At 34.0% G+C, this 26,556-nt stretch overlaps 1 protein-coding gene across 5 annotated transcripts in view; it reads right to left on the bottom strand.

Moving 5' to 3' along the window:
* The window catches only part of ADAMTS6 (ADAM metallopeptidase with thrombospondin type 1 motif 6), a 149,729-nt gene that overhangs the window by 47,233 nt on the left and 75,940 nt on the right, over window positions 1–26,556 (bottom strand). For all 5 annotated transcript variants that reach the window (XM_042028250.1, XM_042028252.1, XM_042028253.1 and 2 more), the window contains exons 10-13: window positions 26,033–26,179; window positions 16,726–16,867; window positions 6,694–6,801; window positions 1,206–1,351 (exon numbers count right to left, since the gene is read on the bottom strand). In XM_042028250.1, coding sequence (XP_041884184.1) covers window positions 1,206–1,351; window positions 6,694–6,801; window positions 16,726–16,867; window positions 26,033–26,179 — 543 coding nt within the window. The remainder of the gene's footprint in view (window positions 1–1,205; window positions 1,352–6,693; window positions 6,802–16,725; window positions 16,868–26,032; window positions 26,180–26,556) is intronic.

Genomic DNA, 26,556 nt, shown 5'->3' with positions numbered 1-26,556 from the left:
GCATACAGATAATTTCTGCTTTTGAATCCATTGAGTAAGTAATGATATTGGCCAGATTGGGTAGTTATTGCTAATAATAGGGGGCAAACAGACCACCTTAAGCAGCAGTGATATGTCATTATGGTATCTGTCTTGCAGAGTGCAGTGGAAAGCTGATGGACAGCCTAGCTCGGAAAACATGGATATAAGCAACAAATAACCTAAGTGAACAGAGAGTAGAAGACAAGAAAAGGAATGACACAAGACACAGAATGTATTTTCATGAAAGAAACACAAATGACTTTCAGAAAAAGTGGTCTTAAAAGCCAATAGTGGTGGCAGAGATAGTGATTATGAGAAATGACAAGAAGAGAGTCATGGAGTAATAAAACTATCCTGCAAAGACCTATAGCTGTGGTGAGGTAATCAGAACAGGCAAAAGCCAAAACAGAAAAGAGCAGCAATTCATTCAGCAAAGAACAGCGATAGAAATAAGCATTCCTCATTTGAGAAGTGATAGTGACAGAGAGAGGAGCACTTACCTGACAGAACTTCTCTGGAACAGTGCTCAGGACATTGGAAAACAGACAGATGGTAAGACAAGTACAGGTGTATACAACAGATCAAGTTGTAGTGAAGAAGCTGGCCCCTCTTCAGAGAGGGCAAATAGACCAATAGAGAGTAGTGGCAGGGAAAAAAGATGCTGAATTGTTTTAAGAGTCAGCAGGAAGTCATAACTGAAGAGCTGGACAAGGCAGCACATAAATATATTGCATTCAAGATAATATTACTACCTATGGTTTGTATGCAAGCAGTTATATTGACAACTTGGAAATACTGTGTTTGGTTTGGGTTGGTTTTTTTAGTAAGTAACTGGCAATTGCTATTTTATATCTGAGACAAGCATTAAAGGAAATATGCCCTAAGAAAGAAATCTACCTAAGGCATAATTTAAATATATTTTGATGAACACCAAGTTGCATAAAGAAAACCATTCTGGTTACTGCTAAATATAAATCCAGCTATCTTTGCAGTACATAAGATACATTAAAAATGTTAAAAGTATGTCTAGTGAACTTCTCCTGTTTAAGCATTTCTGTCTGCTATTTTGAAGACAAATGTTGGCAAACTAGCAAAACATTTTTACAGATAACATGTGAAACCACAGTTTTGAATAATTTCCAAATGTGTCTTTTTGTTGGCTCCGGCTTACTTTAGCTACTTACGCTGGACTGTCACAGTGTCTTATAGATGAGGAGACTCCTCCCCCGCAGGTCCTGCTGCACTCTCCCCATATTGACCATGGACCCCAACCCCCATCTATGCTCTGGGGCCAAGTGCCAAAAGGTACGCACTCTCCCTGATAACACCACTGAAAGATTTCACAAAAAAAACATAAAATTAGCTTGGAGGCTGACAGAGCTATCAGGACAGAAAAATATAAGGGTCAGACAATGACCAATTATAGGCATTAGCATTCCCTGTACAGATAACAAGACTAGTATTTTACTTTTTCTAGCCATGTTTAGACATTGGTGAAGGTGTGTGTGATTTGTTAAATGTCTCCACTCCGTCCTGAATTATAGGTCCCTAACACACACCAGAAGTACTTTTTATTTCATCAGCCTCCTTAACGTTTCACAATTAAGGAACTACAAGTTGCTTACATTCTTTTAAAAACTAAGATACATTTCCAAGCCTGGTTTGGTAAAATACCCTCCACTGAAGATTCATGTAGAGGCTTCATTACAGAAAATTAAAAATTCCCCTGACAGAATCTTAAAGAAAGTGTTTATTTTTATAAAAGAAAATCTGGACAACATTACAATGAAAGAAGAATTTTTCGCAGTATTTCATTTATACTAACACTACAGACATACTAAAAGTAGTGATGAAGCATTAGACATGGTACAGAAGATCATTTTAGAATAGTGGCTGGCCATTTGCTCGGGGCAGAATGAACACATGTACATCATTCAAGCAAACACTTAAACTTTGCAATATTATTACTTAAATTAGAAATACAAAATGAAAAACAATTCGCACAAATTATTAACTATTAAAACAAGTTTATCATTTCCTTCATCAGAAACCTTCTCTAAACCATTCAGAAATAATCCTGGGGCCTATATTTTGATCCACATTCTGGTGTCTACTGTATCACTGAGAATTTGAAGCAGCTCAATTAGATACCCTTTCCTAGTATTGCAGGCTTAGGTGACAGAGCAGAGCATGGACTCAGGTCTTCCATGACCTGAATCAGCTCATTTCACTTCCAAAAGGGAGCAAGTGTCAGTTTTAAACTCCCTTGAATTTCTGTAGCATTTCCAAAAAGAAATACAGACAACTTCTGTGCCCAAAACTAGCCATATGAATTTGACCAAACACACTGAGACATGCACAGAAGACATGGACAGACATATCCCTGTCTCTCTGCAAGCACTACTGGAAGACAGTCTTAACTTCAGAGTAATATGTACAGCAAAGCCAAGCTTTCCCTTCCTCTTCTTGGAGTTCTAAATTTACAGACTCAGTTGGGACTTCATGAGAGGACTGTACCCTTCATATGGAGCTTCTCTTAAATCTAGACTATTCTTGAATGTCTGCATAACACAATTCATGCCATATAGTGAGTGAACTCACGTTTTTAGCTACGATAGATATATCCATACAGTGCAGTGTTTTGCAATGCCTCTAATGGCACAATCAGGATGGAGAATAAAGTATTTATGGGAGCTAGAGGAGTGCATAAAATCATGTGTTTTTCTTCTCTTTACAGTGATAAGTGATAAAAATTGTATTGACTAAATACAAAAATCTCCTTGTTACAGTCTATTAGAGATGCCACACTAGTACATGAACAGATATTTAATGCTAAAGTCAAAAGCTTAAAATGAAAATACTTCTAAGACTAAAAATGTAAGCTACTAATTTAATTAAAATTACATTATATACATTACAAACATCAAGATCCAACCCAAGAAACACAAGATTCTCAGATTTAAAGTTAAACCCATAATATCACAGATATAAAACTGAGTATGTAAACCATCTACTAATCCATAGTACTAGAACTACAGAGACAATAGGCAGGTGCAATTTACCTGCTTTATTTTTCCAAAGCTGTATAAAATTCCTATAGTGTGTAATTTCCACTGTCATGCAAATATTATCTTCCACATTCCCACATTGCCCTGTAAAACCTTTTTAAATGCTCAGTTTTCTCTTCTACTGAACTTATATCTGAGCATTTAATGCTCACCTCCGTGTCTCTTAATTTTCTAGTGAAAATTTATCTTTCACTAGAAGCCAGTGATGCATAGAATCTTTGTCAGAGTAATTACAAATGACAAAAATCTTCATTATTTCTAATAGGACCGCAGAAATATGTGTCCTCCACGAATGACAGCAACCTCATCTGCTGTAATGAGGTTAGGACTATTGAGTAATCACCATATGAAGAAAGAAGAGGAGGTGACAGCTATTTTAAAAGTTCCTTACGGAAGGTTTAGATCTGAAATACTAATTCTTCTCTAACACTGAAAGAATAATTTTCCATTATTTCAACAGAAATATTACAGTGATGCATTCAAATACATATAAAATATGCAAATCCTCTGTGAATAAGGTAAGCACACTGAAATTTTTCCTAAAGTAGTGACTAACGAAAATAAAATATGATACAGTGGCACATTTGAGATCACTTTTATGAGTATTAGCTGCTTTACAGAATTAACATTTATAACAGTATGATTTTACAAAAATCCCACAGCAAGTACTCTAATATTGAGGAAAATTGATATTTTGCATGAGGAAGAAAAATATTAGTGTCAATTTGAATTTTAACTACTAATTTTCAATCATCAGTTCTATAATTATTTTTCAAGAAAGCTTAATGTTCGACAATAACTGGCATTTATCTTATGTTAATGTCCAATGATAAGTTAAATCATCCCACAATGTAGATATGTAAACTATCCTTTCAGCACCCTGTGTTTTCATTTTTTGCATGTTTGCCCCTCATTTACATGCCTAGCATGGATGTAATCTATGATCTACAAAAAGAGTTTCTTTTTTAATTACTTTAAATTAAAACATGACATAAGCATTCCTATCAGTTTTGTCTTAACTGTTTTATATGCACAATTTCTTCATCACTGTATTTTTTAAAATCTATCAGTTAATTTATCTTCACAAACACATCTCTGGGAATACCAGAGATAAACTTCATGCATATTTAAAATTATTATTACAGATTAGGAAAAGTGTATCTGTTTTAACCCAGCTGATATGTAAAACCCTTCGCCAAAGCATGGACATTTTAAAGCTTCAAAACAGAACAGACATAACAGTTCCATCAGCAGCAAGAAACCACTCTATTCTCTCTCCCTGCATGCAGAAAACAGCTGAGTAATTCCTATGGAAAATGCTCTAAAAACCTTCGGGTGTAAGCAGATATAAACCATGGAAAATTTCAACCCTAAGGGTTAAAAGCTTGGAAGGTTTATAAAAGCAACTGAAATAAGCTTTTATAATAGAAGGTTAGGCTATTTTAATTGTAGGAATCCCTACACATTCGGCCAATAAGATATTAATGTATATTGCATGAAATTATGCTTCGAGTTTTTCATTACACATAATTTACATAAGTAAATATCGAAATATGATTAAATACTCTGAGATCTTGTTAGGCATTTAGAGCTGGAAATGTCATTTATTATATATTTGGCCAGAGTCCATCAAAATAGGGCTTAACTTGGTTGTGGCCTTTAGGCATGACTGCAGTACAAATGTAGAAATAATAATAATAATAATAATAATAATAATAATAATAATAATAATAACAATAATAATAATAACAATAAGAAGGTGTTTCAGCACTATAGCCTGTTTATTTCACCTTAGTCTTTGGGAAAGTGAATTACATATTTGGAAAGAGCTCATGATTTCTGGTTTATTGGTACCAGGAACTATTAATTCACAGGAACCTTTGTGAATACAGTTTATAGACACAATTCTTTGCTGTTAACAGCATCTTTGGTTAACAGGTTTATGTTTATAAAATGGCATGGATTCTCTCATTTCCCTGTAATGAGGGGAATGCTTTTCCTCTAACAATGGAACAAGATACCGATGGCTGGAAAAGGATGTTTGGTAGAGAGGAAACTGATTAAAACCTCTTGACAAGGGGACAGATCAACATTGTCTAAAAGGGCCTCAATTTGTAGTCTCATGGTTTAAAAAACATAAATTGAGGTAAATTACTCTTTGTCATCAAAAAGGAGGGATGGTTCCAAAATAAACCTAGACAGTTGATTTAAGAGCAGGGCTTCTAACATTTTCTATTACTCTAATATAAGGTAACATTTTTAGTACAATGTGAAGGTCTCTCTATTTTTACTGGCTAACTCTAATCACTCAATTTCTTTAAAATGACCGGTTCAATAAATTCTTTAACATGGCTTACCACTATTTCCAAACCCAGCATGGAAAAGCCATCAGAACGACACCAGGTCATGGGCCCTGAATGAAGCTGTCAACACACATTAATAAACTGTGACAGCTGCCCAAAAGCTTTCATTCTTGCTGTTTAAACATCAGATTGCAAGTCAAAATGCACTGTTATCTTTGTTGAAACCAGCTCAGCTAGCATGACAAAAGTCAGAGTAAGAATATATGTCAGTGGTCATTGTTCAAAAAAAAAAACCAATCTGGATCACTGAATCTCATGAACAAATGCAGCACCTCTCAGAGAGATACTGGAAATGGTTTAATATAACAAGCTGTCTTTGCTTCATATAAATCTGCATAAAATATATTATCTTGAAAAAAGGTATGTAGAATGCATTTTCTTCTCCCTAGTACGTATCTTTTAAATCAATTAAAATATTTTTCTCTCCTCTTTAAGACCTACATAGATTTTACCTTGTAACTGAGAAACAGGCTTCTAACATTCTTGTCTGAAACTACTGATGTACAGAGATTGTTTTAAAATCAAAATTCTCATATTCAGGCAGATATTGTAGTGCTAAGTTTATCTGTTGCAACACTGACTTTCTGTACTTTTCTGTTAGGTGGAAGAGTTTATCTGACTGCACATCAAAATCCATAAAGCTAAACAGTTATGCAACCATAACTGAATAATGCAAGAATAATTCAAAGTCAAAATAGAAAAGTCACTGGGAAATACAGGCTTTTATTAAACCCTTTTAAGGAGTCAACATTTTTTCTATACATTTGTATGATTTGGCTTATATCTGAAAAAATAAAATTCTTTTCCCTTCTAACAAAATGACATAGGTTAAGGCTCTAGATTTATGTTGCACATTTTCAAAGTCCATGGCAGACCTAAAGCTGTAACAATCCTTTATGGAAGAGGAGTGTAAAATCTAATAAAGATTAAACTAGAAGAGTCTTTACAAAAAAATTACTCAAAAATATACAGAAGAAATAGAATATGTTTTGGGGTTGTTTTTTGACTCAGGCTATAGAGTTTTATAGAGAGGATAAATATTTTATTAAATTACACATATAAAATAAATGTGAAAAAATTTTGTAGGACACTTTCCATTAGGAGGCACATGTATTCTGAAAAACTAAGTTTTTGTTTGAACTGTTATAATTGCTGTGAAATACTTTAATTTTCTAGTTCTTTCTTCTCATAGTATCTGAACAATAAATTGCTTCTTCAAACAGTAAGTTGTGTGTACTCACCCCCTTTTCAATGCTCCCTGTTTGGCAAAGAGTACCTTCTGCTGCTGGAATGCTGTTGGTAACACAGCGGTTACTTTTGCTGAGGCACCAGAGCTCTCTACACACTTCCTAGGAAAGAAGGCAGAAGCAAGTTGATGAGAATAAAAGTCTAAAATTTCTTCCAGTCTTCATACACACACATATATACACAACTTTGTTTTGAACAATTAAGACATGGTCTGGAGAGAAATCTGAAGAAGGCTATTTTGAAGCTGCTATATTTTGCCTAAGAATATTTTGCTAAATAAAACATTCTGGAAGCATCAAAAGTAGACAATAATGTGGTATTCACACCTGCCATGCAAGCAATGTTATATAATTGCTTTTTTCTTGATTTGTGCTACGACTGGGCTTAGTATATTTTAGTGTAATAGAAGAAGTCTTTGGATGAGCTGTAGTGTCTCCATTAAGGTTGTTATCTGCCTCAAAATTACCTGCCAAAAAGGATACCAATAATTTTGAGACATGAAACAGCAACAATTACTTTTCTTTCCTTTATGTAGAAAGAAAGTTTTTGAGCTCAGACTACCTGCACCCCTCTTCTGCAACATTTGCTAAAGCAGTGCATGTGTAGTTAGAACCAACTAACCCAGGTACTAAAATACTTCCTTAAGGATTTTTAGTTTTGCAGCTGCTCTTTCATAAATGTTTTAGCCTATCCTATTTCCCTGTGTTGTCAATGTTAAACTAACCGAGATTTTCAAAATATCTTTTTGTTCCTACCATATTTTCTCATTTGGTTTTGCCCATTTACTAATTTAAATTAAGCCAGTTCTACTGACACTGGAGATATATTGTTAAAACTAGCTAAGGGTTGAAATTCATAATGTGGATATGATCTAAAATTGGGTGAACAACAGAAATCTTTACAGTTGCTTCAGTTGCTCTTGGATTCAGCTGTGTATGCACAAAAGAATCAGGAGAGGTTTGCTTTTACAGTAAATTACTTACACAATAATCTTTGCTGTATTACTTTGGGATCGGTGCAAGAGTTCACAGCTTCCTTACACGTATTTTATATTTTTAAATACTTTAAAAAATTTGGAATAGAACAAGATCTTTAAAATGATCTTATGATAATCCTTACTGTTTCATTTTATTTAACTGCTGCTTAAAATAATACCCTACAAAAAATCCTTGTATAGATTCTACAGTGACACTTGAAAGAAAAAGGAAAAGGAAAAGACAGTGTGAATAAAATAAAGTTATTGTCCACTCCCCTCCAGGTTCTTTGCTTCTTTGAGGTAATGAATAACTATCTGGCACCTATACACACTGTATCATGTGTTCTGTACACATCAACAGGAATAACTGCTACGTTTTACACTGCGACTCACATTTCTTGCATTGTACTACATATGCAAATTGATTTATTTATACATTACTCACTAGCAGCTGCAGCAACAGTTCAACAGTAGAATATTTTCTTGAAAAAATCAAAATTATTTATGAAGTTCAAAATCAGCTGGTGCCATTCTTGCAGGATTGTTAATACAGCGTATTTAGTTTCATGACTGGCAGAAGCAAGGTATCTTCTTTATAATCCATAAAAAAATAAACTGTAAGAATAGTCTGAAATTATATGGACTGAAAGCTGATGTTTCCTGGAGTTTCCATTCAATTTTTGACAATTATGCCTAAGCTAATTCATCCTATTTAGTGTCTGGCTCTATGAAAACCTAAATTAAATTATTAAGCCTCTTTTAGGAGAAATACTGCCACCTGTAAAAGTCTACCTGTAACCAAGGCAGAACTTTTCAAATTAGTTTCTTTTTTCAATAAAGAAATGCAAGGAGTATAAATATTTACTTAACTTAAAGCTCTGAACAAATTTTTTTGCCACTCAGCTGAAAAATCTTAAAATTAAGATACACATAAATATATTCATTAAAGTAAAACAACAAAGAAGTAACAGAAGATACATCACAAAGCTTCTTGAAAAATATAACTAGATTACAAATTTCACAGCCACTAAGGTGCTAAAATTCAACACAACATCAATTTCACATCTAAATCAACCATGAATCCAAACTTCAATACCGTATGGATTTCAAAGTGAAAACCTGAAATGGATTCTTTTCAGACACAGTATGAGGTCGTCCTGTCAGAATCCTGCCTTATTTACTTTAGCCTTTAATTTACTTCCTCTTTTTGCTGAACAAAATTGGTGTAATTTACTCGTTCATGCTTCATGTGTGGTTTATATTGTCAAATAGTAATTAAAAGTGTCAGACTGTGACAATTCTACTTGTGACCTTCTATTTACTTTAGATCTGATCAAGTTCAAATGTCTAAATTAACAGCTGTTCTGACTTTGTGGAGTTTGCTTCAATGCTCTGAAAACCAAAACATTCAATTGCATTAAGGAACAAAAGATTTCAAACATTCTGATATGGACAAAAGCAAAAAATTAGGTCTGGATAGCAGTCTGGAGTTTTAAAACATCTATGTTTCAGGATGATTTGAATCCAGAATTCTGTTTTTTGATCAAGAGTTTATATGCAGAATTCCACTTCCAATACGCCTAAGCAAGTACACCTTCTATATATTATCATGTAAGTGGAAGTAATAATTAACATGTCTTTGTCAGCCTAACATATCTACAAATGAGAGCATTTGACAACTTCCTTTCAATAGGATTCTTTCTGTATATTCAGGCTTCGCTGGTGCATTGGACTCTTCTAAATTCACTGATCTAATACCAGCTTGACATTTTAATTCTGAACAGATAACCATCACAACAGTGTGAATTAATGAATACAGCACTCCAAAACTGTTTTAGTCATTCATCCGTTTGCAGGAAGGCTCCAAGCATGTCAACTCACCTCCCTACTTTACAAAATAAGAAAAATATTTATTCCTAAATTGTTTTGAGAAGCAATATATTAAAACTAGATGTTATTACTGACATAGTCTGACAGTCCTTTTTCAGACCATAATTTCAGCAGGAATTTACCTCAGTAAATCCCTAAAGACAAAATGATAGTAGTGTAAAATTACTATGGGCTTTATCATGCTATTAATGTTGGAGCAAACACCTCTACTTAAATCAGAAAGGAGTTCTGCTTGAGACAGATATACAATATCCTAAAATCAACAGAATATTTCCTCAAAGAAAAACTATTCATAGCACCAAAGATTCACAAAAATAACCCAATGTATCAATTTGTAGACGTAATTTATATTAAACCCAAGAAGTGAAAGGGTTTTTGTAATATCTTTCAAATACAGCCAAACTTATTTAAGATACTGTTTATTTTTCCCTGCTGCACTGCATTTAAAAGAAAACATAGAGTCTGCAGTATATTCTTTATCACCCTGTACATGAAATGAAAAATAACATTGACAGTCATTTGAAAACAAATGAGATACCTAAAAAGAAGAAAAATCCATCTGTGCTGTTATTCCATTAAATGAAAATTGAATTATACCAGGTACTCTTATGGCTATGTCGTCTTTATTTTCAACTGACCTTGGAAAACAAAGAAGTTCTGACCTGCTCTGCAGGTCAACCCCACAGTCCCTATAGCTGCTACTAGGATAGTCATTGACTGGAGCTATTTCCTTACTACCCCCAATATCTGCAACATCTCTAATCAATAGTTTTTAATAAGCCAGCCTTAAAAACATATGAGAAACTGCCCTGAAAAAGTCAGGCCCAAAATCACTAATATAAAGTATACTGCTTTTTTTTCACACACTCACACATACAAGCACGCACACTCACCCACCCACACCCACCCACAACAGGTGACCCTTTTAGGGCAGTCTTTTCTTCCATGGAGAAGGATGAAGCTAATATCTCTTTTGCCAATATTATATTTTTTGAATAATTTAATGAAACTAAGAGAAAGAAGCATAATCTGAAAATTAATAAATGACCTCAATGTCAGTCTCCAAACGTCTGGATTTAGCAACTACTAATTTGTAAAGCAAACAAGGGAAAAGTTTTAAAAATCCTGGAAACATAAACTGAAGCTGAGGCCTTTCACAAGATCAAGACAAGATAGATAACAACCTGTAACGGTGTATCTTAGGGCTCCATGACTTCAGTTTGGAATTCGGATGCTTGTATTTGCAGTAAATTAAACAAAGCTGAACCCATCTAGAGAAAAAAACACAGCAAATCAAATTACCTTCTTTTTGCCTAAGTATTATAAATGATGGAGCCTCTTTCTGTTGCATCATGCAAATTTACATATAGGCATTTCAAATTATGTAGCATCTAAGCATCCTGTATCATAATCATCATAAATTGTTACAATACAGCACAATGAAAACTCAGTAATATGAACAGAGATCAAATTACTGTGCTGTTCTTGTTTTCAAAACTAATGAAAGCTTCCAACAAATGTTAGCAGTTCAGCCCATAAAATTTAAAAAAAAGTAAGATGGGAAATACATTCACAAAGCATATTAAATTGTGATAATTTGGGAGGTTCACCTTTTGTTCATAAAATTTTAAAATCTTAATTAGGTTTGTCTGTTACTTCAGCATGTTTTATTTATAATATGCTGCACCTCTTGATGAGCATTGCTAAAATACAGCATAAAAATAATTAGCTTGAGTTGCAATTCAGACCTGAAAATCATCAACAGAGTATTTTCAGCCTCATTGCTGAAATGCAGCTGACAACTCGACTAAAACTAGAAGACCCTAATCAGTAAGTGAACTCCAGAAGGTTCAAGGTTTTGTTCAGATAAGCACCCAAAAGTTACCATTTTAGTGCTTCACTACCAAAAGCTCACTGAGGGGTGCAGCATGTTATGAATCACAACATGCCAAAAGAATGTGAAAAAGAATACAAAACTTAAGTCACACCTTCGTATTATGCTACCAACATTCTTTCCTAAATATTGGGTGCTTATGTTGGGAATACTGGGAAACTACAGGAACCCTACAAAGTCAATCACCTCCCAGTACCATCTTCCCTTTCAAACTCACACAACCTATTCATATTTGTTCAAATAACATTCTGGTATCTGGAATCTCGTTACTGCTTCTACAATCATCTAATGCACTCCTCCTGTTCTGGTCACCAACCTCTCCTTGCACTTTTTTAACAGCATTCATAAGGTGCAGGCACATTGGTGTTGACATCTGTGTCTCTATGAGAGAGAAAGAGAAAAACAAAGACAGAAAAGAAGGAAAAGAGAAGGAGGTTTGGAGACCAGATAGTCCTAACGAAGAAAAAAAGAGGACTGCGGGAACTTGTTCAAAAAAGGATGCAAAAAGTACTTTAGCTTCCAGAAAGAGCAAAATTTCTGGGACTTCCCTTGGCTATATACATCATAAACTCAGAAAAAAGAGAGAACAAAATTAATTTAATTTCAACACAATCCTATATGTCCTTATACAAGAAAAGTTTGAAACTTTTAATATGTAACACTGAAGGCCTGCACAATAGTGATGAGAGTTCTTTCAACTGACTAGCCAGACCTTGGGAAGCAAACAAAAAAAAAAAAGGGAAGGTTGATAAAAAATGACAGAGTATGATACCAGGATCTTCAATTCCTTTCTTTCCTTACACATACTTTTAACACCACTTCATGAACAATGCAATGTAAATCCATCTACTGAAACTACTTACTCTCAGCTAACAAACAAGAAGTATAAAGCGACTTAGTTATGGTATGATATATGAAGTTGTGGTCAAAAAAGATAAGTTATCAGATATTATGTCCAAATTCAACTAAATGCATGATGCTAGGCATAGTATCAATGGTGAGAGGACAAAAGGAAACCAGTAGCTTTGGTGCAAATATACACCAGTGGCATCTCTGCCTTTCCTTGTGAAAAATCACCAGCTCCGAGAATCTGCTTCTATCTTCCTATAAAACCCCTACACCAATCTTAATACTACTGCTCGTTATTTAACTGGAGTAAACCACATCAGTATTTAATGAGAAAAGTGACAGTTTAATTCACAAACATTTGTATGACCTGATTACAAGGGTCAATTGCAATTGCAATTGCAATTCCACTAGGCTTTTTGCTCTAGAGGAAATATTGTAGAGCTATAGGTGTATAGTGATGTGTTTACTCTGCTGGATTTGGAAGTCAGCTGACCAACTCTGGTGGAAAAGCATAAAATGCAAAAAAAATATACCAAATAATTACAAGCTACTGTCTCTGAAACCCTGCTGCTAGGAGCCAGCAGCTTCGCAGACCGTAAAATGCAACACAGCAATACCAACCAAATGCATAAAGTGTTAACTACTTTTAAAATATCTGAGGTTTTAGTCCTAAAAATGTAGGGAACAGCTCTAAAGCAAAGCATTATTTTGAACTACAAAATCAGTAAGTTACAGTCCGGCATTTTCCAGGTATTATTTAAAGTCATAAGGTAGAGAAATTGAAAGTCAAGAGTGGAATTCTTTCCTGAGTTAACCCAGAGACAGCCAACAGCCAACTGTTACTAGGCAGATGCTCAAAGGATATCAGAAGTCAATGAAGAAGTTCCCCTTACAATCACCTAAACCAAAAGACTAAAGGAGGTTCTGAACTACCAGTGGAGCTAACACACAGAGCAGAGAACTGAGACACATCTGACAATCAGCAGAAGAAAATCCACACTGCATCATCCTAGGAGACGTAGGATATCCAGCAGTTACATAACTGAAGAGGAACTAGCACTGTTTCTAACAACCTCTAAGTCTTCCACTGCAGTGAATCCAATAAGATACCTGAAAGCATGTACTGCCTTTAGGAAAAAGCTATGCATCAGTATTAAATGGCACAGTTTCCACCATTAGAATTTGGCTCACCAGAAGTCATAAATTTAACATTCTAATGAGTGTGAAAATATACCCTAAAACTGAAATATTTTAAATAGCTTTAGACATTGCTTTTCACTTCTTTATTCAAAATACCCATTTCTTCACCTAAATTCTGTTAAATTGTCCCTGTATCAGAAGGGATACAGTATAGTATATAGAATAGCATAGTATAGTATAAAGAACAATGCACATGTAACACTAAAGGATCACTGTCTACTTGCTAAAATATAGCTTTATTTTTTCAGCTCAAACAGCTAAGGCATCACTTTGAATTCGTCTCACTTAATGTGCTTAACAACACAGAGAAATCTGACCAATAGCTGCAATGCTTTTGCTAGAAGAGTTCTGTCCAAATGTAACTGTTTAACCAGGAGTAGCCCTTAAAATAGCACCAAAACTACTGAAGAGCTCCTTTTTATGCCAAATTGTCCCCTTTTCAGTAAACAAACACGCACAAAAGCAGAAACTTGCAGTCCCTTTTTGTAATTGAGTTCTGATGCTTTAATTGGTCAAACACCTCTCCACGTATTTAACTTCAAGTTCCTAAGTAAGAACAGCTCCAACTTTAACTGTGAAAAATTCATTGCAGAATTAGGACATTACCTATGATCTAAAGCAACAAAGAGTTTAACTAAAGATCCAGAGGGAGTGGATGAGAAAATAAGGGAGAAAAGGCAAGAAACACAGATTAACATTAAAGTAACATGGTTGAAAGAGGTAATTTTTCTAAAGGTTAGAAGATTATGGCAAAATTCCTAAGCAGAAAAAATGTGAAGGTTTTCCAAGTTACTTTAAAAACATCGACTATATCAACAGGTACATCACAGCCCATAGGACACTTGAAGAGTTTTTGCCTTTGATTTGAGAGTTCAACTGTTTCTCTTGTCATGGCTTGCCACTAAAAACCAGTAAAGAACATGAGCAAGTGAAAAAAGCAAGCCATTTTCTCTGAAAATTGGAATTTATTTTCTTTTGGGTCACTAAACGCCCTGTTGGAAAACCTGCTCTACACCCTCTTTTACTAGACACTTTAAATAAGAAGGGCTAAAATAAATGCTTGAAAGGAGCTAGTATATGAACCACATTCACTGTTAATTAGGTATTTTTTCTATGTTTTTCCACCATAGTTACACATGTGTCTGTTAGAAAAAGATCCATGAACTATTATTAATGGCATCTTCATGTGAATAATACATTGAAAAGAAATATCCAAAGCACTGACTGTTTACTTTTGATAATAACAGAGTTGAGCATTCAATTTAGCTCATCCTGGGATTTAGATCTAGTTTCATTATTCAGTCCTAAGATCCTTTCTTATGTAAATAAATCCTTTTTTAGGGAGGTATTTTTCATCTGCACCACCATCTCCCAAACGCTGCTTCTTCAAAATTATCACTTCAAATCTCCAAGATAATAATCACCATGGTCACATTTGCAGAGCATTATGGCCATGGCAGATATTTTAAAATGTAGATACTATTTTAAATGCATATTATTTCCTAGAATGGATATTACCAGACTTCTACAATAACTTATTTATTAGTATATGCAGTTTGAATCCTATGACCAAAAATAGGGTGGTTATTTTCTGAGACACTCGAAAGTTATGTTCACACTGATGGCACACTGATGGAACACAATACTCTATCAATTCAGAGGTGTGGTAATGAAGCTTCCCTTCATGAAGACACTGTCTCAATTAAGTGTCAACGTCTTTTCTGTAACTCTAAGGGAATCCAAAAAAAAAGCTTTTTAAGAAAAAAGGAAGCAGAAGGCAAAAAGCAAAGATAACCTACACATCTTCATTACTTCCAGTTATTTCTGGTTTAGAAACTGGGTTAAGAAAGAAAATGTTCTGTGCAGCAGGATCATCATAACAATGGTTACATAGTTTAACAGTGTTTAAAAAAACCTACATATATGTGGAAAAGCCAGGTTTTGCACATTATGAACTTTCCAGTTTAATTTAAAATGCAATCTGTCTCCAAAGACTGTGCTATAAATCATAGATTAAATACCTGCAGATTTCCCTAGTCTGAAAATAAAAGATTGTGGTGAAAATTTGTAAGAAAAAAAGAAAATTAAAAAAAGGTATGACTTAGATGAAGAGACAGGAAATAGGGCCATTAAAGAACAGTGATGGGAAGTGAGAACTTAAAGAGGAACAATAAAGGCCAAAAGAGGCTTGATGAGGAATCAGAAGACCCAGAGCTAGTCAGCAAGCTACAAAGCTCTTAGATCCTTTCCAAAATGCAATCTGACAAAGAGGCATCCCAAGAATAATACTGTATTTATCACCCCAGAGATATTAAAAATGGAATTTCTTTGTATTATTTCATTATTTTATCTGAATAATCTAAAAATTTTAAATTACTAAAACTATTTACTTTTAAACCATAAGATATGTTCTTAATGTTTACTTAGTGTGGTCTCAGCTGATTATTACATAAGAAGCATAGCAGAATGTGTCCTTTAACTACATACTTTTGGCTGGAGGATTTTAAGTAAACATTTGTAACACAATGACCTACACGTGAAGGTTTTTATTTCTACTGTAAATTTATTTACTTTAATTATTGCACACTGGTACTTTCAGCCAAATCTCTGCTAGTACTTTGCTACTCAGTATTCTATTCAGCTGTCTAGCTTCATGTTCGTCTGTTCCCATAACCATAATTCATCTTTCAAAAAAGATATCTGAATAATGTGAGATGCAACAGACTCAATGTCAGGGGAAAAACAAACAAACAAACAAACAAGAAAATAAAATCAGATCTGATAAATCAAGACAAGTAAAAAAGTAAGTTCAAACTGTAGCTTTATACTCAAAGGTTAAAGCCAACACAACAGACTTCATGTTTCAAGATTAATACAACATAAACCTGATCTCAACTAACTGAAATCAGGGAAAATTCTCTATTACACTTTACAAGAATCAGGATCGAGTGTTCTGGGCTCTTTTTTCCCCTACAGTTAAGGAACAGCTTACCTGGCTCATCGTTACCCACATTTTAGTGTACAGCACATACAAATGGCTCAAGCAAAAGATGCAGCATAAGGATTAAAATGAACCCTTTGCTTACAAATGCTGGCACCGGATATGCTATTGGCAATCTGTAACCCACTACTACAACTAACTAAAGATTTATGTTCTAAAGGAATATATACAAATGACTAAGCAGAACACTCAGCATAAGGATTAAGACTTCTTACCCCATATTTACATTGGCGGGATGTTGCTCCATACTGGAAGCGACACTGTTCATCAGCATCATACACCTGACCTGGGGCCACAGCTGGATAAAGAAAGTCACGCTTGGGAGGCTCATTATCAAGGCAAGTACCACGGCCCGAACTGTTCAACATAAAGGACCAAATCAATTAGGAATTCTACTGACTGTAAATCACAGTAATGATATTACGTATCTAGTTCTTACTTTTAACAGTGCTGGGTGTGAAACAAATATGATTGCAATAAACAGACAGTAAGAAGGTACACCCATATTAACAAGAGAAAATATTTAGAGGGAATTAAGAAATTAAAATAATTTTTCATCATTACTATTTTTATAAAGTGCTTATTTTAGATTGTGAAATAATTTCATGAATTATCCTTTTTTAAAAGTGTGATAATTTCTGAGCCACACAAGACTGATTTTCATTTTTGGTTTAGGATTCCTGTTTGTTTTCACTGAAGAACAGCTACATTTGGTAATAAAATGAAAAATAAACAAATTAAGCAAATACAAGAAATTCAGTTTACAATTTGCAATGACTCTTCTGATCCTTCAAACAGCTAAGTATAATCTTATAGATATGAGCAGCTCAATTGGTTTATGTAAAAATAAAACACATTTGAGTTTCAACATGACAAAATGTTTATAGGATCAGGACCTTAATATGCAAGCTTTCCTTTCATTTGAGTGAAGAAAATGGTTACAGAGGTAAAAATTCTGCAGGAACTTCAAATTTACCTATACTAGGGTGAATGAAAAAATTTACATGGGTCCATCATCTTCTTTATTGTATTAATATTTAGTCTTAAAATTTTCATGTTAGAGCCAAAAGAATCATTTTTGAAAACGTCAGTATTTTCTTCTTTTTATATTCACTGTTTTGTTCAGTGGTTGATGGCTTTTTTCCAAAATATGCCCATATTTAACCACAATATTCTAGTGTAGTGGAATAAATAACAAAGAAAGCCAAAAGCAGACAGAGTTCTGTTTAGAAAACTTTGTACTTTGCTAAATATAATTATTCAGTTTTATTGGGTCAGTGTGCATAAAAGAGGACAGATGCTTTTTTATTTTCATTTCACATGTGAATAAGTGAGGATTTTCAAAGAATTCTTATGCCAACACTTAAAATTTTTTTCCGACATTCCTACCAATTTTGCCAGCACTTATGTTCTGTTTTTTTCCAAATCTTTTCCATGTACCTTGCCAAAGGAACATAATTTCAGAAGTGAATGTTCTACACTGTTTTTTGGAGACCTCCAATTTTCTAAACTTTTCATCTCCAGATAAAAAAAGAGCAAAAAGCCTCCTCTAACTACGCATTTTATGTTCTCATTTTAATCCTATTTTGATCAAGTCTTCAAAATACTACAAAAAGTCCTTTGGAAAAATGAAGAAACAAACATCTGCCAACCAGTTCAAGAAGGTGGCAAATAGCAACTAACACAAGAAGCAGGTAAATACTGGAAAAAATACAGTATTCAGTGACAAATTCCAAGGAATTTGGTGTGATTCACCTGCATGCATGCATACACACCACACCCATGCATCCCCTCAGCCAAAATCTACTTTTAAAATACCAACTGTGTGGTTCTGGCATAAAAAAATAGTGCACTTTCCCCTTTAACCCATGTAATTATTGCAAGTATATGTATTTTCTAGTAGCAGAAGTTGGGAAAATATCCTTCAATCTCTCCAAATATTTCAGTGTTGTATTTTGCATGTATGAGGAGTGCATGTTAATAATTCCAGTATTAAAGAAACTCACATACAAGCTGATTTTTCTGCAATGTCTGGACTAAACTGCAGATAGAATCTTTGATTAAACAAGCAGTGAGAAGTTTAGTATTTGGCATCAGCTTGAGCTAGGATTGCCGTATGATGGGAACATTTTCATAGATTCCAATATTGCAGAGTTTACATGACAACTGTAAACTGTGATCTTGTAAACAGATGGCCAAGGGCACAGCATTTAAAAAACCTCATTACCTTCAGTGACTTCTCTCCACAGGCCTATGTACCCCTGCCCAAATTAGGTTACAGAATCAGTTCTAAATCTTTAAATTCACTAAACTTGTAAATTAAAATCTACACCTGCTCTACAAGACATATAATGGCAGAAAAGCAAGTCAAAAATTCTTGTACGGAATAGAAAAATATGAGTATTCTGGTCTAATTACCAGATTTGCATCATAATGAAATATTGCTGTAGTAATTAAGTGAGAAAATTACTACAGAGAAGTCATTTTCTTATTAGCTAAATTATACCACAAGCTCTAGACTGAAAATTTATTTCTGTCTTCCCTTCTGCTTCAGTTCCATTATTTATCTCAAGCAGCTGAGCAAAACTGACCCCTGATACTGTACTGCGGGAACTGAAGTATCCTGGAAAAGAAACGGCATGATCTTTGTAAACACATTAATAAAACCAGAGACTTTCCATTGGTAATGAAAGGTCTGACCAAAGCTGTGCAAAGGATGAATACAGGCTGAGGACCATATAACCTTTCCAGAAAACTTTTACAGGACTTGGGAATGGTCCAATACTCTTGTGTGTATGTCCCTGTTCTCCTCTCTTTCTTTGTTCCATCAAAGCAAAACCCAGATACTTGAGGAAAAAAATTATGTGAAACTAGGGGAATTAACCAAAACGGTCCAAGAAGATTAATGTTTTTTGAGAACTTTATAAACAGAGATCTATCTAATACTACTATCATTCAGGCATACAAAAGTGTACACTTAAAAAAAAGATAGGAAAGGACGCCCCAAATACCTTCATATCCACAATTTTAGAAAATTTCTACTCACAATTGCTACTGTGCTCTGTGATTTTATCTTATATAGGAAGCATATACACCAAGTCAAAAATTCTACAGGATATCCCTGCAGAGCATTTCCATTCTTGAACATGGGGTTTATAAATCTTTAATGTCTGCAACAGAAATAAGACGATCTCAAACTGATCGTTACATTCTATTACTCTACAAGGTACTACTAGTGCTCAATGACTTTCTCATTTTCCTAATTTTAGGTTAATTTTCTGAAGTTTTATGGGACATACTGGGACTTGTTTCAATTATAAAATAGCTAAGCTTGATGTCATTTCATCCCAGTATTCTAGTGTAGTGTCTCCAGAGGTCATTTTAAAATACCCTACAATATAATTTAATTTTTTTTTTTTTTTTTTTTTTGTATTTTGTATTTTGTATTTTAATATCACAGCACAGCAAATTATTCTTCTGTTTGAAAGGATATCAAGGATACTAGAACATTCTAGGAAAGCTTAAGATTTCAGACTGCTATCACTGCTAACTGCTCAACCAAATTAACGCCAATCAGGGATTCAGTGTTTCTAAATCTTTACAGACTGAACAAGACAAAACTCAGGATCACCACCTTCAGCAGAGATATCACAGTTGTATCCAAGACCAATAAAGAGAAAAAGCAAAAACCATGGATGTAGATCTCTCAGCGTTTATGTTCCCGTTACAGTATCTATTCCCAAATATCCCAACTTACACATTATAACACAACTCCTTCAATGGCTGAAGAAAATATCCCAGAATGCTCATTCTGAAAATTGGTGTTTAATGTTACAGAATGTCCTCATTCATAGTAATGATGTGGACTATAACACAAGCTACTCTTAATGATCATAAATTAAATGTATTATAAATATTTGTGAATATCTGTTATAGCTAAACAATCATATACATAAATACATTGATAGTATACATAATGTTTTATTTAATTCTGATACCAAATTACCCATAAAATATGGAAAAAGCAAAAGTAAATATGATTAACAAAGAACACAGAGCATTTTTACATATACATACCAATCAAACCATTAATTATTTACATTCCAATTAATCCAGATCCTAACAGAATCCTTACTTCATATTTATAAGTAAAAACTGATTTTTTAAGAGCACAAGGATATAGTTCTGTACAGGTTACAAAAGCTGCTTTACTTTACTTGACATTAATGGGTAAACTCTGCCCACTGCTCAGTAGTCTACAGATCTAAGCATAAATATTTGGAGAATCTGGACATAAGTAACAGAAGTGTGATTTGGAGTGGTGTGCTTAAAATTAAAATGAAGCCAAATGCAATTACTAAATTAAAACTTTCTTGAATGTTAGGGAAATTCAGATTTGCCACTCACACTCCTGATAAAAATCTTCTTCTTTCCAATCTTTTAAGTAAGGTTGGCTCTGTCTTACTATCTATTTCATACAAAAGGCTTTGTAATCTTGCACAATCTTTTAATCACACTCAATTGTCCTTTGCTTGGTGGTAGTAATTTGCTGTTTCTTTAATGCATACTATCCCCCATATTGTCTTGTGTTCCAAAGCATTATTTTATTCATTGGAATAATTATCCAGCAGCCATACTAAGAAAAATCTATTTGTTCATGTATCAAAACCATCCTCCTATCAAAATCTGGTTTTAAGAGTTCAGGAGATACTCAGCTATAAAATACTGGACCAATCATTTATTTCATCAGATATTCTACAAATAAGTTAATGGAAATCTGCTGCTGATTCTGCCCTTTACAATTTCATTATATTTAAATAACTCAAGAGGTAGACAAAGAGTAATAATTGCGAAGTCAACACTCAAAGCCATATTGCCATCCCGTGATTACTGAAAATCTTTGGTCTTTTTTTCAACTAGGTAGCCTTTTAAGTAAAACATAAGACTTTCAAAGTTTAAGAAATCTTTGAGGACAGGTGCTTTTTATTTAATTATCTGTTAGCAAAAAAAAATTTAAATATTAGTATAATTTAATTAAAGAAGCAAATTATAATCCAAAGTGTTGGTCGACACATAATACTGAATGTGAATGTTCTCCACTGATTTGTAGAAAGAGATACTAAATTTTGAGACGATTGATGTGATTTTATCTTTCAAAACTAGTCTTGGTTTATACTTTTTTTCAGAAGTTACTTTACATTTCTGGAGTATGAGGGAACTGGTCAGTGTGCCACAGATGGTATACAAGGCATATATAGATGTATCCTATATTTAGCTTGCATATCCACTTGTATATTCAAGATTCTTGGGCAGGTGATGTCTGGACCAGAACATTGAATGAATTCTAATTTTTGTCTATATTGTCTGCATGGGCTTGTTTAGACCAAGATAGTTTTGGCTCCCTTCCAGAGTTACAAAGTTGTAGTCTAAGATCTAAATCCTGCTGTATGGCAATCATAGAGTGTCTCCAAGAATTTTCTGTGATAGATGTTACTGAAATAATTTAAGACTCTTGGTTCTCCTCCATCTTCAAAAGACAATCCTGCCTTTGAAAGATAGAGTTGGCCATCTTGCTTCTTTTAACTCTTCTCCTGATAATGGCAAGAAAAATAAACTGTGATTCCAGAAATCACCCAGTCTTTGTTATAACAAAGCACAGTAGTAATAGATACACACACACATTGCATGGAATGAAATCTATACTAATTGTTCTTCAGTCACTAAAAATAATTTTAGGCTTGGTCCTTTTCTCCTATGAACAGACATTGCAGGTTTCTATTCATCCCATGGGAATCTCTGTCCTCAGATACTGCTCTCCAAGCCTTGAATTCTCAGTCAGTAAAACTGTAATTAGTTCCATATAATGTTAGTGAAATTAGAGCCATTGCAAAGCACTTATGAACAATTCAGTTGATAAATGGAATGATGCCAATCTTTCACTCTACCTAAAAGCTTGATAGACAACAGCTATTATAAGCTTGGCAGACAACAGCTATTATGTGCTTCAAGGAACATTTTCTCCAGAAAAAAAATATTTCCTTTGGCCATTGCTATATCTGCGCTGGTTGACCATCCTTGCTGAGAGTTTTGGTAGATCTATTAGCAATACACAACTTTTCTTTGTCTTATTGTCATCCTTTGAGCCATATTCATCCTCTTTCCATCCTCCTTCCAGCACTTCGGCAAAATAATCTGTGTTCCCAACTACTGCCTGACTGAACTGATACCCTCCAGGTGACACTTAATGGTTACTCCTCGGTGCAAAACTGCTGTAGCAAGTGGTGACCTGAACTGGCAAATGAGTAAATCCACATTAATCTACTTTACCGTAAAACACTCTCAACACATAATGAGATTCTATCAAAATTCATCCCAATTGCATTAATGTGGTACTATGATAGCCTGGCCCAAATGTGTACAAAGATCCAAAGATATAAATCTAAAAGGTCTCACAGACCAGGTTTCTGCTTGGCTATGCGCATTTAAAATCCTTGTGTCCTATCTTTCTTGTTAGACACAGCTAAATGAATTCCAAACCAGCTTGGCCTCTAAAGCTCTACATCAGCATCTTTCTCACCTGTTGCTAAGTTATGAAGAAATATGAGGGGAAAAAAAAATTCTCATCAGGATGCAGATTTCTGCTCTTCTAAAAGCAGTCAAGGAAATGTTGCCACATGAAACTTGCTATTTTTCTTTGCTTCTTGCTAACTGATTACTACCTACAACTGAAATTTATCTGCTGTTAGAGCTGTTCTGTCTTAAGGAAAGGTGTGAATGGGTAAAAAGTGATTTTGCATTCTGACAGTTATCCTGCAGGTACTTGTGTTAGTCTAACAGCTTCCTGTTGCCATTGAGATGGCATAAAAGCTGGTGAGGATACTAGAAACTGGAGAAACAAACTACAGTTTTACAGACTACTCTACCTTATGAAATAATAAATCAAGTATTTTAAGAAAAAATTTATCAATTAATTGATATTAGATCCACAGACAATAAGCATAGATCTATAATGAACAGATCATGTTTGAGAAATCTGACATTTTTAAAAACAGATTCCAGAACTACTAGATGAAAGAAAAGTTATATTTGACTCTTAGAACAGTATTTAACACAGTATTCTATAAAACTCGAAAATCTATAAAAATTGCAATGTGTAAAATAATGTGTGTCCAAGGTGGCTTTGAAAAAAAATAACATTTCCATTCCAGGTTACAAAAATACAGCTAAAGTATTATAAAAAATAATTCATTATTGAATCTTCTATGCATAGACTTTTGTTTTACTCTAGCTCAGATATCACTTAGTATCTTCAGTAATTTTTTTTTTTTAATTCATAGATGGTAGTAATTTGAGTAGAGTTGCAAACACTGGCAATGATAGAGAAGTATCTTAAAAAACCTGAGGAGATTAGAACTGTGGGAATAGATTCAACAGAATACTTCTGGATTTATGTTGATGTAAGTGCAATTTCACTGCCATCCCATATACTACAAAATTAAACTTAACCATAAATCAAACCTATGGAATGGAAAAGAATAATGGAGATGGTAAAAGTAAATAATAAAATAAATCAATTGAAAAACCATGATGTAAAAAGGCTCAAGATAAAAATGTTTTTAACTGGCAGTAAAAATTTGAAAGACCACTGCATACATCAGGCTAAAATTTGAAACTGTGCAGGAACATTATAAACAAATGTCCAGCTCTATTATATTTGCATAAAAACACAAGCCACAGAATTTTATAATGTTCCTTTCCCAAAAATCCATAAATAAGAAATAACTTCTTCACTTTATGCTGAATTATGTCCTCGTCAACAGACAACTTATTGTCAGGACAAATGGGACCAAAATGCAGCTTTTTGGAGAAGAGCAACAAATAGAAGTAAATAAGACAGAGAACTGCAGAAGTGTAACAAGAAGAACAAGCTCCCAAATACTACCTGAACTTATGTAAGCCTGCAGTCAGGACTACAAAGCTGTGAAATGATCTTAGAAGAGATATGAAAACATTAATCTTTTTCATGGTTAAAACCAGGCTGCAATGACATACTAGAAAGACTAGTAATGGGAACAGCATTGAATGAAAATAAATAACTGGTAATTATAAAACAAAATAACTATGTATATATTTTTAAATAATGCTAGTGTTAAATAAATACATATATATATATATACCTATATATATATATATCTACTTAGCAAATGAAATTATATTGTGAGAAACCTGTATCACACATATATGGTAAGTATGATTTATACATTTATTGCTTTATTTTAGACATTAATCTTAAATACACCAGTACATAAAACTGTGTGGGTGCACAGTTCAGTGGTCTGATACAAAATGCCTATTACCACCTATTACAGTAACTGATGACAAGTTTTCTTCCTCTGAATAGCAACAACATTAAATGTCTGTCTCTGTCCACTGACTCTATAGGAAGCTCAAGCACTTCATCAGCCCAAGTCAGTGATTCTCTACATCCTGTGGGAAGCTACATTTGAATCAACCTAAAGGTTTTGGTCTGGATGAGTCCCTTCAGACAAGATACAGAAGACAGCATCTTATTCTGAATTTAGATCCCTGAAAGAGGAGGAGATGCTAATTTTGTTCTTAGTAGCCTGACGGTTAAACACTTGACTGGTTTAAGTCCCTCCCTTAAAGTACAGTAAGTGTCTGAATTACTGAACAACCTGTGTTTCCTAAGGGAATGACTGCACTAATGACACTGAACCTGCCAACTAAATGTTGTTTTCCTCCAATAAAGCCATTCTTTCAGCATCTAAAAAATCTGTTATGAATCTGTTATTGGTGAACTCATGGTTATATGTACTTGTCTTCAAAACTTAAAACACATACAAAGCTTCATTATGAATCATCTATACCAGTGAATATATTGATATGAGTACATTTTTGTGAATAACATATTTCGACTGAATTTTTTCACAGTGAAATTTCAGGTAGCAATCTACTTCTGGATAAAAATCACCACAGAAGTAGAGGTTATCAGAATTTTAAGGTATTAATAGAAAGATCTATGCCATCCTCTTCTATAATCTTTATATTCTCACCAATGGTACCAAAGAACATTGATAGGTAAAAACCCACAAGACTGCATAAAAAACATCTGAAGAATGAAATGTAAAAGGAACAGAGCTATAGCCTTCTTCCCTTTATTAGATTCCCTCACATTACACATGCATGCAAAACATGATCCATAGACAAATTCTGCCCTTCTCTAGTTCTCACTCTTAGATTAATGAAGTAATGAGGTATGATCAGCATTTCAGAATCTTTTGAGTAGATTACAAACAGTAGAGAACTGGGAATGAAGCAAAAGAAGCTTTTGTCGTTACATAGAAACAATGCTCTACAGAAAAAAGGTCTTAAGTGACTCACTGTATGTCTGTCTACTCAATATAAAAATGTAAACCATCAGAACAGATCACTCTATTTCTACAATTGATCCCAAAAGGTGTCAATTTTTTGAAAACTCATTTTTCATGAGAGATTACTTACTCTAAAAAGCTGGTGATGTAATCCCGACTGCAGGCCGACCAAGAGAAAGGATTGGTGTTTGCTGTAATATGAGCTGCCATTAGCTTTGCTGCTTCATGACCTTTGGTCCCACAGGAATTTCCAATTCCATCATGATTCATACCAAAACTGCTCAAAAGAGAAGGAGAAAGAGCCCATTACTCTTTTATGGCATCATATATCTCTTAAAACATAATGTCACCTTTACAGCAATCATGTTGGACCCAAAACAACACAGTGCAGGAGAGCTCCTAAGTGTACAGTCAGTTAAGTTCTGTTTAGTTTATTCAGATCTCAGAATATGGCACAATTACATAACTATGTTTCCTCCTATGGATTTTTGGAAGTATTTTATTTGTTTTCTAAATCTTTTAAAGAAAACATAACAGTATCCTTGCAAGACGAATACAGAGCACTGAAGCCTTTATTTGGTATGGTACCTGGATATGGAATATTTATTTTAGCTCAGACTCTTGGATTAGTAAAAAAGGACAAATAGGCGCTGT

This window comes from Corvus kubaryi, unplaced genomic scaffold (genome assembly GCF_017639235.1).
Source record: "Corvus kubaryi isolate FWS band 111438036 unplaced genomic scaffold, C.kubaryi_AGA036_p1.0 37308, whole genome shotgun sequence".
NCBI lineage: Eukaryota > Metazoa > Chordata > Aves > Passeriformes > Corvidae > Corvus > Corvus kubaryi.
Note: the sequence above shows the minus strand (reverse complement) of the source record. Positions and strands in the feature narration are given on the sequence as shown.